This window comes from Phaethon lepturus, unplaced genomic scaffold (genome assembly GCF_000687285.1).
Source record: "Phaethon lepturus isolate BGI_N335 unplaced genomic scaffold, ASM68728v1 scaffold10819, whole genome shotgun sequence".
NCBI lineage: Eukaryota > Metazoa > Chordata > Aves > Phaethontiformes > Phaethontidae > Phaethon > Phaethon lepturus.
In genome coordinates, this window is record NW_010561231.1 from 54947 (window position 1) to 66596 (window position 11650).

Genomic DNA, 11650 nt, shown 5'->3' on the forward strand with positions numbered 1-11650 from the left:
TGGGTGATCCCTTTAACTTAAATTCTTTTGCAGCACATCAGAATCCAAATCAAGACATTTGGTACCAGAAGCTCCACAAAGAAAGAAAAATTAAAACTGTAGTACAAGTTAAGTTCTTTATGAAACGAGCTGGAAACAGCCTCCCTTGAACTAGAAAGGGGAAAAAATGATGGTTGTCATGAATAGTGACAAGGTGTCATAATCATTTCATTTAACAAGAGAACAAAATCTACATTGCAGAAATTGTGAATTCAAATGGGTCTGACTCTGTACTTAGTCCTGTGTATCTTTTTCTTTTTGAACATCCTTAAGGAGATCAAAGTACAACATCCATCCCATGACCTGCTGACTCACCGTTTCTGCGCCAAGTGTCTGCAGGCCTGTGTAGGTCCTGTCCAACTGGGTAAAACAATACAATATAATTATATTAACCAGGCAAAAGCCATATATTAGCCAAAATTTACAATACAATTTGTTTGAAAGGGGTTGAAACTATGTCAGATGAGCAGCAGCGCATAAATATTTTGAGGCCACAGGGTCAGAAATCTGTGTGCTCTGTTTAGTACCCTCTCTTCTGCAAAAAAGCCAACCACAACCCAAAGCCCACACTAAAGCAGAAAGGAGCAAAGAAGCTGAAGGAAATTAGATTGTTGGGGAGATAGATTCATAGAATAGTTTGGGTTGGAAGTGACCTTCAAAGGTCGCATAGCCCAACCCCCCTGCAGTGAGCAGGGACATCTTCAACTAGAGCAGGTTGCTCAGAGCCCCATCCAACCTGACCTTGAAATGTTTCCAGGGATGGGGCAATTATTATTTCAATCTAAGAGGAGCCTTCAAGGAGTGGCCTTTTTTTATTCCTGATGTCAATATAAGGAAATAATAATGAGGAAAAAAATCACAGAGATTTAAAAGTAACCAACACAAAGGCTATGTTTGTACTATAAATTTGATTAAATATCACACAGAGTATCAGCTGATGAAGAGGCAGAAAATCCCAGAGGCATCTATTAAGATACCTGTAGAGCGAAGCTGGGTTTGACAGGCTCCTGGTGCCCAGAGCTCACGGGCAGACAGGGTGCCAGCGACGGAGGAGGACTCAGCTCACTCACATCACCTCACAGCAGCCACAGGTTCAGTACGTGAACAGCAAAGATTTGCTGATTCAAGTTCTTGTGTGCCATGGACTGGCTCGGTTTTCTTCTGTAGGCTGAGCTACCTGCACAACGTCCATCATACTGTTACCAATTTCTCCGCAAGTTGTATCTCTCCAAATATATTTTATTCCTCTCTGCATTAAATGTCCACAAGTTCCAGGAGAACATTTCCAACCTTCTCTACTGTCTATATTTGGGGCTGCAATGAGGTATCTACATTAGCAGGAAGTTCATTAATGCAGGCAGAGTTTAAATAAACTTAATCATGCTGCTCAAAGAAACAGGAAACTAAACCAGCTCAGGGCTTAATTCCACTAACACTAGGGACTGTTAATTAAAAGGAAAACAAGAGCAATGGCCTAGTTTTCCAGGACTGGTGCATACCATAAATCCTACTGAGTGTCGCAGGACAGGTGAATGAGTTGAAAAAGAAGGCTCTCTTCAAAAGAGGGAACATACAGGGAATCTCAGCCCCTCCCTGCCCCCTCTACCAACAGAGATAATCTCTAGCCAATACGTACAAGTGCTGAAGGAACAGAACACATACAGCAATCGCTTTACCAACAGAAAGATCACCCTGCAGCACCCTGTCAAGTTAAAGCCAGTGAGAGCACGATAAGAATCTCAGATTGTAGGAAAACAGGTAAATGCTTTGCTGCTCTGAGCAGAACTGGTTCCAGCTTCTAAAAAGCTGGGTTCCTTGGCTACCGTGTTGACTCCAATATAGCCAAGGTAAGCAGCTTTCCTGGATCTTTTTTGATTCTCCAGCTCACCTATTCACATGCAAATAACCAGCAGGACATACACACAGGGAGAGGCAGAAGCACACACACAAGCAGAGCCTCTTTAGATTATGCAGGAGAGCTCATTTAACTGCCTTTCTCAAATATTTTGTTCAAAATACCTTTAAATTGTGTATGATATCGATCCTTTTGTTCTGGCTATCCTTGAAGTGTATCTGAACCCTCACAGGAAATTCTCCCCAGCCTCTCCTGGTCAGGTGAAATGGAGGTTCTCTGGAAACAAATGGTGATTCACATTTTGGATGTAGAAGTGGCATAGCTTTCACCTACCCCTTTCTCAGAAAGCCTAAGACTGCTTTTCTAGCTGACAACTACAGCTGTCTTCAGGCCTGCTATTCACCACAGAGAGAATGCAATCACAGAAATTAGAATTTTATGGCTTTGGACAGAGAAGAAAATGGTAAAACACTGTTGGATAAGAGAACCTGGGGAACAAGCATCTTTAAAAAAAAAAAAAGCTGCGTAATGCCACGTGAAAAATACTTGTTTCAGAAAACCCAAAGTCAGCTCCTAGGACACAGCTGCAAGGGGAGTTTTCAATGCAGTGTTTTGCCATCACTTTCTGCTACTCCCTATCTAGTAGCAAGAAGGCACACACTTCATATAACGCTAAGAGAACACAGTCAAGGAAAAGCTAACTCAACCACTGTCATTCTCCAAGCTGAAAAAGAAGGGCATATTTGTCTCTAACATTTACCATTACTTTGTATTTCAGCTTGTTGTTACTGTAAATCCCAAATGTAGTTTTGCAATGAAACTTCTAGTCCAGAACATTAATGTTCGCTGCAATGACTGGGACTGTGCGACAAGAAATCAATTACCCAGATGGGATTAAAACAGAAGACAAACAGCACTGACATCAGATACTGGATGAGAAAGGCACAGAAAGACAGCAGTCAAGTGTAATTTAGTATGTTATGCAAGAAATACAAAGGAGTTTGCTTTCATCCTGCTCAGGGTTGCCTTCTCAGAAACATTAATGAGCCAACACTTTTTATCTCGGGTAAGTCTTTCTGGATTTGCCTTTCAGTAGTCTAATTTTGCCAGAATTAAGTTGCCATTGTGTACCTAGGCAGTCTCCCCACATTCCTCCAGGAGGCAGCTGAACATCCTCTGGAGAATAATTTCTTTGGGAAGACGCAAAGTACTTTGAAGGCATCCTCCCACTGCCTTGTCCAAAGGAGCAAGAATGAAAGATTGACAGGGCGTTTCCCTGCAGCAGTCAACAGAGAACTGACCCCACTCATCTCATTAGGGTCACAGCCTTGAATACAGGTTTGGGAGAGGACAGAGTAGCTGCCTTATTTCTCTAGCACCAGCACCATTGCACTGATGGGAAATTCCTCGAAGCATAAAGCCAATGCCACTGGAGAAATATCTGGGAAAGGGATACAATTTCTTGCCCAAACGCATATGTATCATTAAAACTATCGGCAAAACAGCTTTCTGAGTCTCCTCTTTCTTTTCCACACTGGAATGGATGGGAGGTAGAAAACACATCTTCTAGCAACAGAAGTCTAACCTGTGCAGCAGACAGTGTAACACATACAGGAGATGCACAAACTTGCATGAATATAATGAAATGCAACGACTGAATGCTTTTTCTCAGTAGGAAATTAAAAAAAAAAAACAACAAAACAACCAAAATTGTTTGACACATTTGATAAATAAAAACTCATTTTTTTTTACTATTATTTTGGAGTAAGTCAAGCCAAGCTAAAGGTTAAAGACAGACACGGAATGCTAAACCAGGAAAAGAAGTTGCTAACTTTCTAAGAAACTTGGCACTGTAAGTCTGGCAAGCATAAAGACTGGAATAATTCCTTATTACCTCACTTCTACCAGGTCATTAGGTTTGTAACTGGGATGGAGGAAGAACCAAACTTTCTTGACAAAATGATTTATGCTGGGTTCTCTCCGGGACCCTCGGACATACACCATCCATTTATGGGTTGACTGATCATTTTCTTCTCTCTTGTCAGGGGGAATGTACCTGACAAAGAAATTAAAAAACAAACGCAAGATAAAAATCCCAAATAGATAAATACCACAAAAAGTATTTCAGGAAAGATTAGGCAAAAAATCAGGGATGGTAAAATGCATCTGTGAACCCTGCCCCCTTCTGCTTGTTATTCCTTACTCTGACAGTTCATCCAGAAACAAATACAGGTCCCATAATCTACTGTGTGCTTCCAACACACTTCCTCTACTTTAGTGCACAACTGTTAAATGAAACGCATCCATTTAAACATTTGGCTCTTAACTAGGAAGACTTAATTTTAACGTTCTACCACTGTCAAATCCTTTTCCCTAACTTATTTGGATATATCAGGAAGCAAAACCGCACCAGATCATCAGCAACTCTGCTACCATTTATGCTACCATAAATACAAAAAAATAACAATTCTTCTTACAAATTTTTAAGAAACTTCATAGTCAATACTTGGTTCTGGGTCCAGGCTTAGGCAGACTTTCAAGACGCAATTCTAACACCTTAAGTCTCGTCAGCAAATGTTTGCTACTTTCTATGCAAGAGGAAAAGACTGACCTGAGTAGTGCAAGGCTGGAGAGTTAAAACCTGGTCTTGTGCATAGTTTCCTAACATGAATGCTTTTCTCCACTAACTTCCTCCAAGTTCAAAATTATGTTTATTTAGCTGTCTTCAAATTTTTTTGGGAAAAACATATAAATAAAAACTGTACAAATTAATTTCTTCAGGCCATGCTGGACTTTCACAATTTTCCTCACTCTGGTGGTTTGTTTTTTGGGGTGGTTTGTTTGTTTGAAATAAAAAAAACAAACCACATTGTCCCTACGGACATGCTGAATTAGCCATTAGGACAACTTGCGTTTCCAAATTTTCATGGAAAAACTTGGGATTTCTAACTGGTCAGAAAAGGCTGAAAGATTCCCCTTGAGAGAAGCAGATCTTAAAACCTCTCTATATATAAAAGCAACTACTGAAACACCTGTTCCACAAAAAACCTCATGCAGACACTCGAGGAGGGCAGCCTTTGGTACAGTGATTATTCAAGGGCAATACCTCATATTGTGACAACTTAGCAATTTTATTTATGTCCTCATTTTAACCTCTGATTCCCTTTAATCCTGAAACAAAGAACCATCCCTCAGACTCTGGATACTAACTTGGAGACGTTGCCAACCACAATCGTTTTCTTCACATAAAGCCGTGAAGTTTCATCATTTGACAGTCCGACATTTCGTTGTCCTGGTTTTTGAGAGCTTGAAACACCCGAACTGTCCTGAGGGTAGGGGAAGAAAAAAAAAAAAAAGGCACACAAAAAACCAAACCTCTTAAACATCATTTTGTTTGGTGCTAGAAAATTAAGGTGGTGTTAAAAAAAGTAAATCTGCATAGTTAAAGGTGACACCAACAACGAACCATCCCTAAAAATACTTAAATTGCTATCTAGGCAGTTTAAGCAACTCAGGCACACAACAATGATATACTACCTAGCCAAGCATACACTGTATGGCTTAACTGAGTGTACGTTATGCGACATACCATGGACCTGAGCCATGATTTCAGCTGGGGTTTCAAAAGCACTGCCACTGGACTATCTGGAAAAAATCAAGCACTGCTAGAGTAGCACCATGTTGGTCACTTATCAGAAACAAAGCTAAATCTCCCACGAGTGGCTTCTGAAAATCTAAGATTTTCTCATTCCCAGCCTCTGCTGCTTTGAGGGACTCCAGTGTTGCTTCATGGTGAAGGATTGAGGCTGGGCTTGACGCAAGAGTTCAGCTCCAACTCAACAGAGATAGCAGTCAGTCGTAATACGTCACTGACATCTAGATACGCCTACAAATGTGCTGCAATACTTGGGCATAATAAATCCAGCCTAAGCAACCTTGTAACACAACCTCAGCTACTAAGCAGTGGCCAAGACTCCCTGGTGAAGCGATGCCATGACCGCCCACAGTGCCAGCGTGTGCTGCACTGTTGTTTGCATGGGAATCAGAGGCTTTTCTACCACTCTGTTGGATAGGCTGTCCAGAGGATAAGGGACTGCCATCCTCTCGTGAACAACAGTTGGTGCTGCAGCTCCCTGGAGCGCACTCCACTGAGCATGCCTCAGAGAAGGGTCAGCGTGGGGAGCAGTGGATTCACTAGGAACCACTACACCTCCCCTGTTAAGTCAGCAATGCCCCAAACTGGAGCAAGAAGCCACAGAAGGCTGTGATGGCTCTTGCTCCTCATCGCTCCCTCCGCCACCTCTGGGCCACAGGCTGCGCTGGTTGAAGATGTACCAACATGCTACTCCCAAGCAACACAACTGCTCCATCGATGCCCCTAGTGCAGAAACAAGGTACACTGATCTGGTGGTTCACAACATAGGTGGGTCCACATTATCTACTGTATCTCTGGCTTCTGCTACAGACCCCAGGCAGGGCTTCAGCAAACTGTGTCCCTTTTATCAAGGGTGTCACGCTGCTCATGGGATGCAGAATCATTGTTCTTTCTGCCACATATTATTGCAACATGTTCGACTGCAGAATGTAGCCATATGCAATGAGATATGCCCAGCCCTGGTTTGGGTTAGAGGCTGTACTCCTCAGGCAGGCCTGACAGCTGAAAGGCGCCGAAAGGAATCCGGAGTTCATCTCACCTAGTAAGGTGCATTTCACCTGCAGCCAGGGAGTGAGCCTCCGCGGCGGAGCTAACTGTAGCCAACAGGTGAAGCATTTCTGTAGCTGCACAGCAAGCCATAAAGGGAATGGTCCCAGGTCAAAAATAACCCAGAAAAAAGTATGGGGGAACAATGAAAGAAGGTATTTTTAACCTGGGTCAGTCTGGTTCAGTTAAGCAAACAGCAGTATTAGCACAACAGCAAGCAGCACCACCAAGAGAAAAACACTCCAATTACAAACCCAGGCCCCACCAGCTCACACTCCCAGGGTGAGCTAATTTACCAGTGTCACTATGTCTTCTCCACAGGCTGCTGAGGAGGCCAAACCCCAAACTCCAGTGGTACAACCACTCTAAGCAATGTAGTCCCCATGGGCAACCAGGGCCAGGCAGCAGCAATACTTCTTAAAAACACTGCTGGAAATGACACATCTTGCTCTCCTCTCCAGGCTCTACCTTTCCTGACCTGGCTTCCAGCAAAGCCCTTTGCTCAAGCTGTGAAACACCGTCTTCCCCAGAGGCTACCAACCAAGGCAGCAGCAGATAGCTGGGCTAACACAAACGCTATCACCGCTGCCTGGCTGACCTCTCTGTTGGGCAAGACTGAGTTAAGAGGAGTTACCCAAGTCACACACTTCAGTTAGCCTTACAGCAAAGCCAGGCTGAGAGAGTGGGAGCAAGCAGTTGGAGAGGGCAAGAAACAGATCTTCAGCAAGGTGGGTGAAAACATGAAGAACTCCTGGTGCCAGCACTGAGTCCAGACAGAGTACACACCTCCAACAACTTGACCACTCGAGTTTTACTTTACCCGGCCAGTATTTCTGCTCTGTCTCTGGTCCAGGCTGTTTGTCAGCCGCTCATCTGCATCCAAGTTGCCATTGTCTTTGTCCAGGAGAAAGTCATTGTGCTGAGAGAGCGAGTCACTCTCGGAGTGGTTGGCAGATGGAGTGTCTGAGCCCTGGTTAGCTGGAGACGACGATCTGGAGGGCGATTCCAAGAATTTCTTGATTGAAGGGTGATTAAGAATTGTCGCATCACATGACCTGGTCCCCTGCAACAAAGAGGTCAGGCAGATCCATCACTATTTCCCTGCAGCCCAGATAAAAACAAAGCTGCGCCAGAAGCAGAGCAAAAAGCCAATGTATGAAGAAAGAGCAAATATTTAATCAGCTGCCTTGCAGGAAAAACATATGCCACAGAGGATAAAAGCGTACAACGGTTCTACAGAAACAGGACCCCAAATTGAATCTGTTCCTTTAGACCTTTTGATCTCAGAAATCCACCTGGTTTTGGGAAGCAGGACTGCAACCTACTGTCCCTTTGAAAACAACAGCTTTCCTTCCTGTATACACACCTACAGTCTTATACCATACACAGAAAGACCACAGCTGCCTGATTCCTGCAGGCAAGCAGGGTAGGTAACGCATCAGACTCTCTGGTTTTGATACTGGCTGGCAGTCTTGCCAATGCCTATGAGGCGAGCTACATCTTTTGGCACCCGGTCTGCTCCCAAAGCTTAACAGAGGGTAAAGAATAATGTGCTTAGGCATGCTTGCAAACTTTCCTCAAAATGGACATCTTAGAGCTAATCTTAGATCCTCCTAAAGCTGCAAAGGGGAGGACATGGCGTGTGTGTGCGTGTTTGTGTTTAAATATCTTTTGTTTTTTTCCAATACTGTGACAAAGGCCCAATATATTTTTTCCTGCGTTTGCTTTTAACCTCAGAAGTAGCAAGGAAAACACCCATCACTGAAAGCAAGTGTCCCTTGGCCCCTTCTCCTAGCCATCAGTCCTCTCTGTCACCTTGGTTGGATGATGAATCAACTCAAGGCAGGAGAAACACACCTCTGCGAGCGCTGACAGCCACACTCCAGCTCCTGAAGCCACAGACTTAGCCTCGAGTTGCACTGACAGCTTTTCTTGCAGGCAGTATCAGGCTGAAAGAGGCTTTCTTCTTCCCTGCCCAAACCACCCAGATCAGCCAGGCTGGCACAATTACTCAGGGGGAGGGGGCAAAGGAAAACAAATTAAGGAACTGATTTGTTTAGTTGGTTTTTGTTTGGTTTGTTTGTTGTTGTTTTTTTTTTTTTTTTCTCCTTTGCAGGGTTATTTTTAATCCACATTAAGTTCCCTGATCCAAAATTCTGTCAATGTGATGGAGGGGGTGGCATGGGGACAGATATCAGCGCCGTTATGGAACAGCAGAACTGCCCTTGAGAGGTGGTAGCAGAAGCAAAGTTAAACAGTGTCCCACCTTGGACTTAGAAGGTTCTTTTGAGAGCCTTCTTTCCAATTGTCCATTAGGTACATGAGCAAAGCAATTACCAACTGCCAATTACCTGCTCAAGAGCACTTAAGAGAGTTATATCCACATATCCAACAGTGTGGGCACACATGACCAAAAAACCCCCAAAACCAAACCAAACCATCATCACTCCCCCCTTTTTTTTAACCTCTAGCCAAGTAAACTGACCAACACCTTGTCCACTAATTTGTGGGGAAATGTAATCAACTAGAATCACAAGCCTCAAAACCCAGCAGCACTGGGTTGAAGAACTGCTTATATTTATGAGAAGAAGTTAGGAATTTGCAAATCGTCTTCCTAGAAGCTCTGAATTAAACTACAAAGATTCCCACTCTATCAGAAGCAGAAACAAGACAATCATTCACTGCCAAGAGAGTCAAACATACATTAACCACGCATTAAAAACAGACAAAGAAAACTGAAACCAGTAACAATTTCAAAATAAAAAGAGAACTGATTTAGCCTACATGCACATCAGGATTTTAAAAAAAAATTTACAATGTCATTGAAGATAGAGCTTATGGCTAGTGTAGCTAGCTAGCTAAAAACTACAGGAAAACTAAACAAAGCAAGGATGCACCAGTAAGTTCTGTGAATACTTTGAAACAATTACAACAGTTATTATTTCTGGCAAGTGTGAAAAATGGCAAGGAAAAAAAAACCACCCTGTGTAGCAGAACAAGTAGAGAACAGGGGACAGTACAGCTCTTGCTGACACGTGATTACACTGGATAAAAGCACTTTCAAAGTGAAGCAGAAACCAGCTCACATTCTTCAGTCGCCTACATAAAAATCACGGGGGCAAAAGGGATCTCCAAGCCTCCCAACACTACCATAATCTTTATCAACTCCAGCTGCTCAACTCAAGTTCAGTGAAGGAAAAACAAACTGGACCTTTTTGTTTTTACCCCCTCCAAGACTTCTGGAAATCACAAATAGGAAAGCAGCAGTAGCGGTGCAAGCCATTGCTTGGAAGAGAAATTCTCTTGGTACTACAGTAAAGCCCAGGTTTGCAGCACCCATCTACAGTTTTCAAAAATAAGCTCAGATCTTTACTGGAAATTAGATCAACTCCCTGAATGGAATAGATGGTAACTAAAATACCTAAACTGGTAGTGAACTGCATGTCAATTGGGAGTCTACATGAGTCATGAACACCCTGCCATTACCAGCCCATTGGGGACAGAGTGGTCAGAACTGGGGTTTAACTAGTAGGGTTTGGGGTTTTTTGGATCTCCTTGTGAATTTTTAATCTCTCTTTGACATCTCCTCCATTCACCTCCCGCTTTAGTGCTGCCATCAGTCTGTTCACCAAACCATTAACAGACTGGCTTCCAGGGTAAAGGGAGGATCGTTTCATGGCACTGCCCAGGACTCAAGAAATCTTGATTTTTGTATTTTTATCTTGAGAAGTTACAAAAACCCATCTGCTTCCACTCTCCTCCTGTGAAATGGGAAAACATGTTCCCCACTTCTCAGGGCTTTGCAAGGACAAACTGTGCAGTGTGTGAGAAGTAAGGTGCTCTCATTCAAGAACTGATAAAAAATGCCAAGTATTTCAGAAACCAGAACCAAGTGCTGCTGAAAGACTTCTCAACTGCTCAAAGACGATTCATCCTTGCAGAGTGCCAGAGGCCACTGCCACCCCGTTTGCAGTTCATATTCTACCATTTCAGAAAACCGCATATCAAAACCAAACATCAGCTGAATAGCCAGTGAACTACACATCCTTCTTAGCAAATATTCCCTAAAGTCTTATTATTCCCAAAGTAATTTTTACCTCTCCAGCTTTAAGGAGACCAGCAGACGCGTAATAGTTAGCCACAATACAGGCACGCAGCTTATCCATCATCCTTCTTGCTTCAATCAGGCGCTACAAAAACAAGAGATAACATATAGGGCGCTACAAAAACAAGAGATAACATATAGTAATGAATAACCACTGCAGCAATCCCCCCAAACCTCCAGTACACCAGGATCTTAGCTATTTTTAAGAACAAAACCTTTATACCTGATCTATAACTTCAATTTCATGTTCTTTACTCTTCATTTCGACGGCAAATTGTTCTTTTATAATTGTCTCAATCTTCTGCACAGCAACATCTCGAGCTGTATAAGACCACACATGGAAAATAAAGAACTATTTACATTTCTATTTTTGAGGCTTCATTTGAAAAAATAAAGATGAGAAATTATTATGGAGTGAGAAGTGAAAGCATGGCAAGTTCAGCACAGACAAAAAAATAGGAAGGATCATTTTTCTGCAAAAGAAAGTAATTTGTCTTAACAAAAACCACATGTATCTTTAAAGCTATTTTATGTGGAGGGCTATTTTTTCCTTTTTAGGTCACAGATGACAAATAACAGAAGATGGGAAGAACAGGACCAGTTTGTTTACTTCTGTCTCAGTAAAGCTGTAAACAAGTAAAAGGAAAACTCAAATGTGCTTTGGCCAAGTGCAGTTACCGCTGCGACTGTGCAAGAGTATGCTGGAACACTACGTACATTTTTCTGCTCTCTTTGGCCCGATTCATATCCAGGAAATTTACACCACATCATGCAGCAATAATAAGGCAAACTAATACTTTTTATGTTTAGCACTGGCATGAAGTGCAGCCTGCTCTGGAGCGCCTACAAACCTTTTATTACCCACAAAGGAAACTACATTATCGCAAGCTGGACTACCTCTTAGAAAACCCTCTTCCAGCACAGCAGTCAAAAAATGTTAGCCTTTCAG

At 42.7% G+C, this 11650-nt stretch overlaps 1 protein-coding gene across 1 annotated transcript in view; it reads right to left on the bottom strand.

The window, feature by feature from the left end:
* The window catches only part of YEATS2 (YEATS domain containing 2), a 48048-nt gene that overhangs the window by 33870 nt on the left and 2528 nt on the right, over nucleotides 1-11650 (bottom strand). The window contains exons 2-8 of the mRNA XM_010293938.1: nucleotides 10925-11022; nucleotides 10694-10786; nucleotides 7417-7659; nucleotides 5105-5220; nucleotides 3789-3950; nucleotides 2059-2170; nucleotides 355-399 (exon numbers count right to left, since the gene is read on the bottom strand). Of these exons, the coding sequence (XP_010292240.1) occupies nucleotides 355-399; nucleotides 2059-2170; nucleotides 3789-3950; nucleotides 5105-5220; nucleotides 7417-7659; nucleotides 10694-10786; nucleotides 10925-11022 (869 nt within the window). The remainder of the gene's footprint in view (nucleotides 1-354; nucleotides 400-2058; nucleotides 2171-3788; nucleotides 3951-5104; nucleotides 5221-7416; nucleotides 7660-10693; nucleotides 10787-10924; nucleotides 11023-11650) is intronic.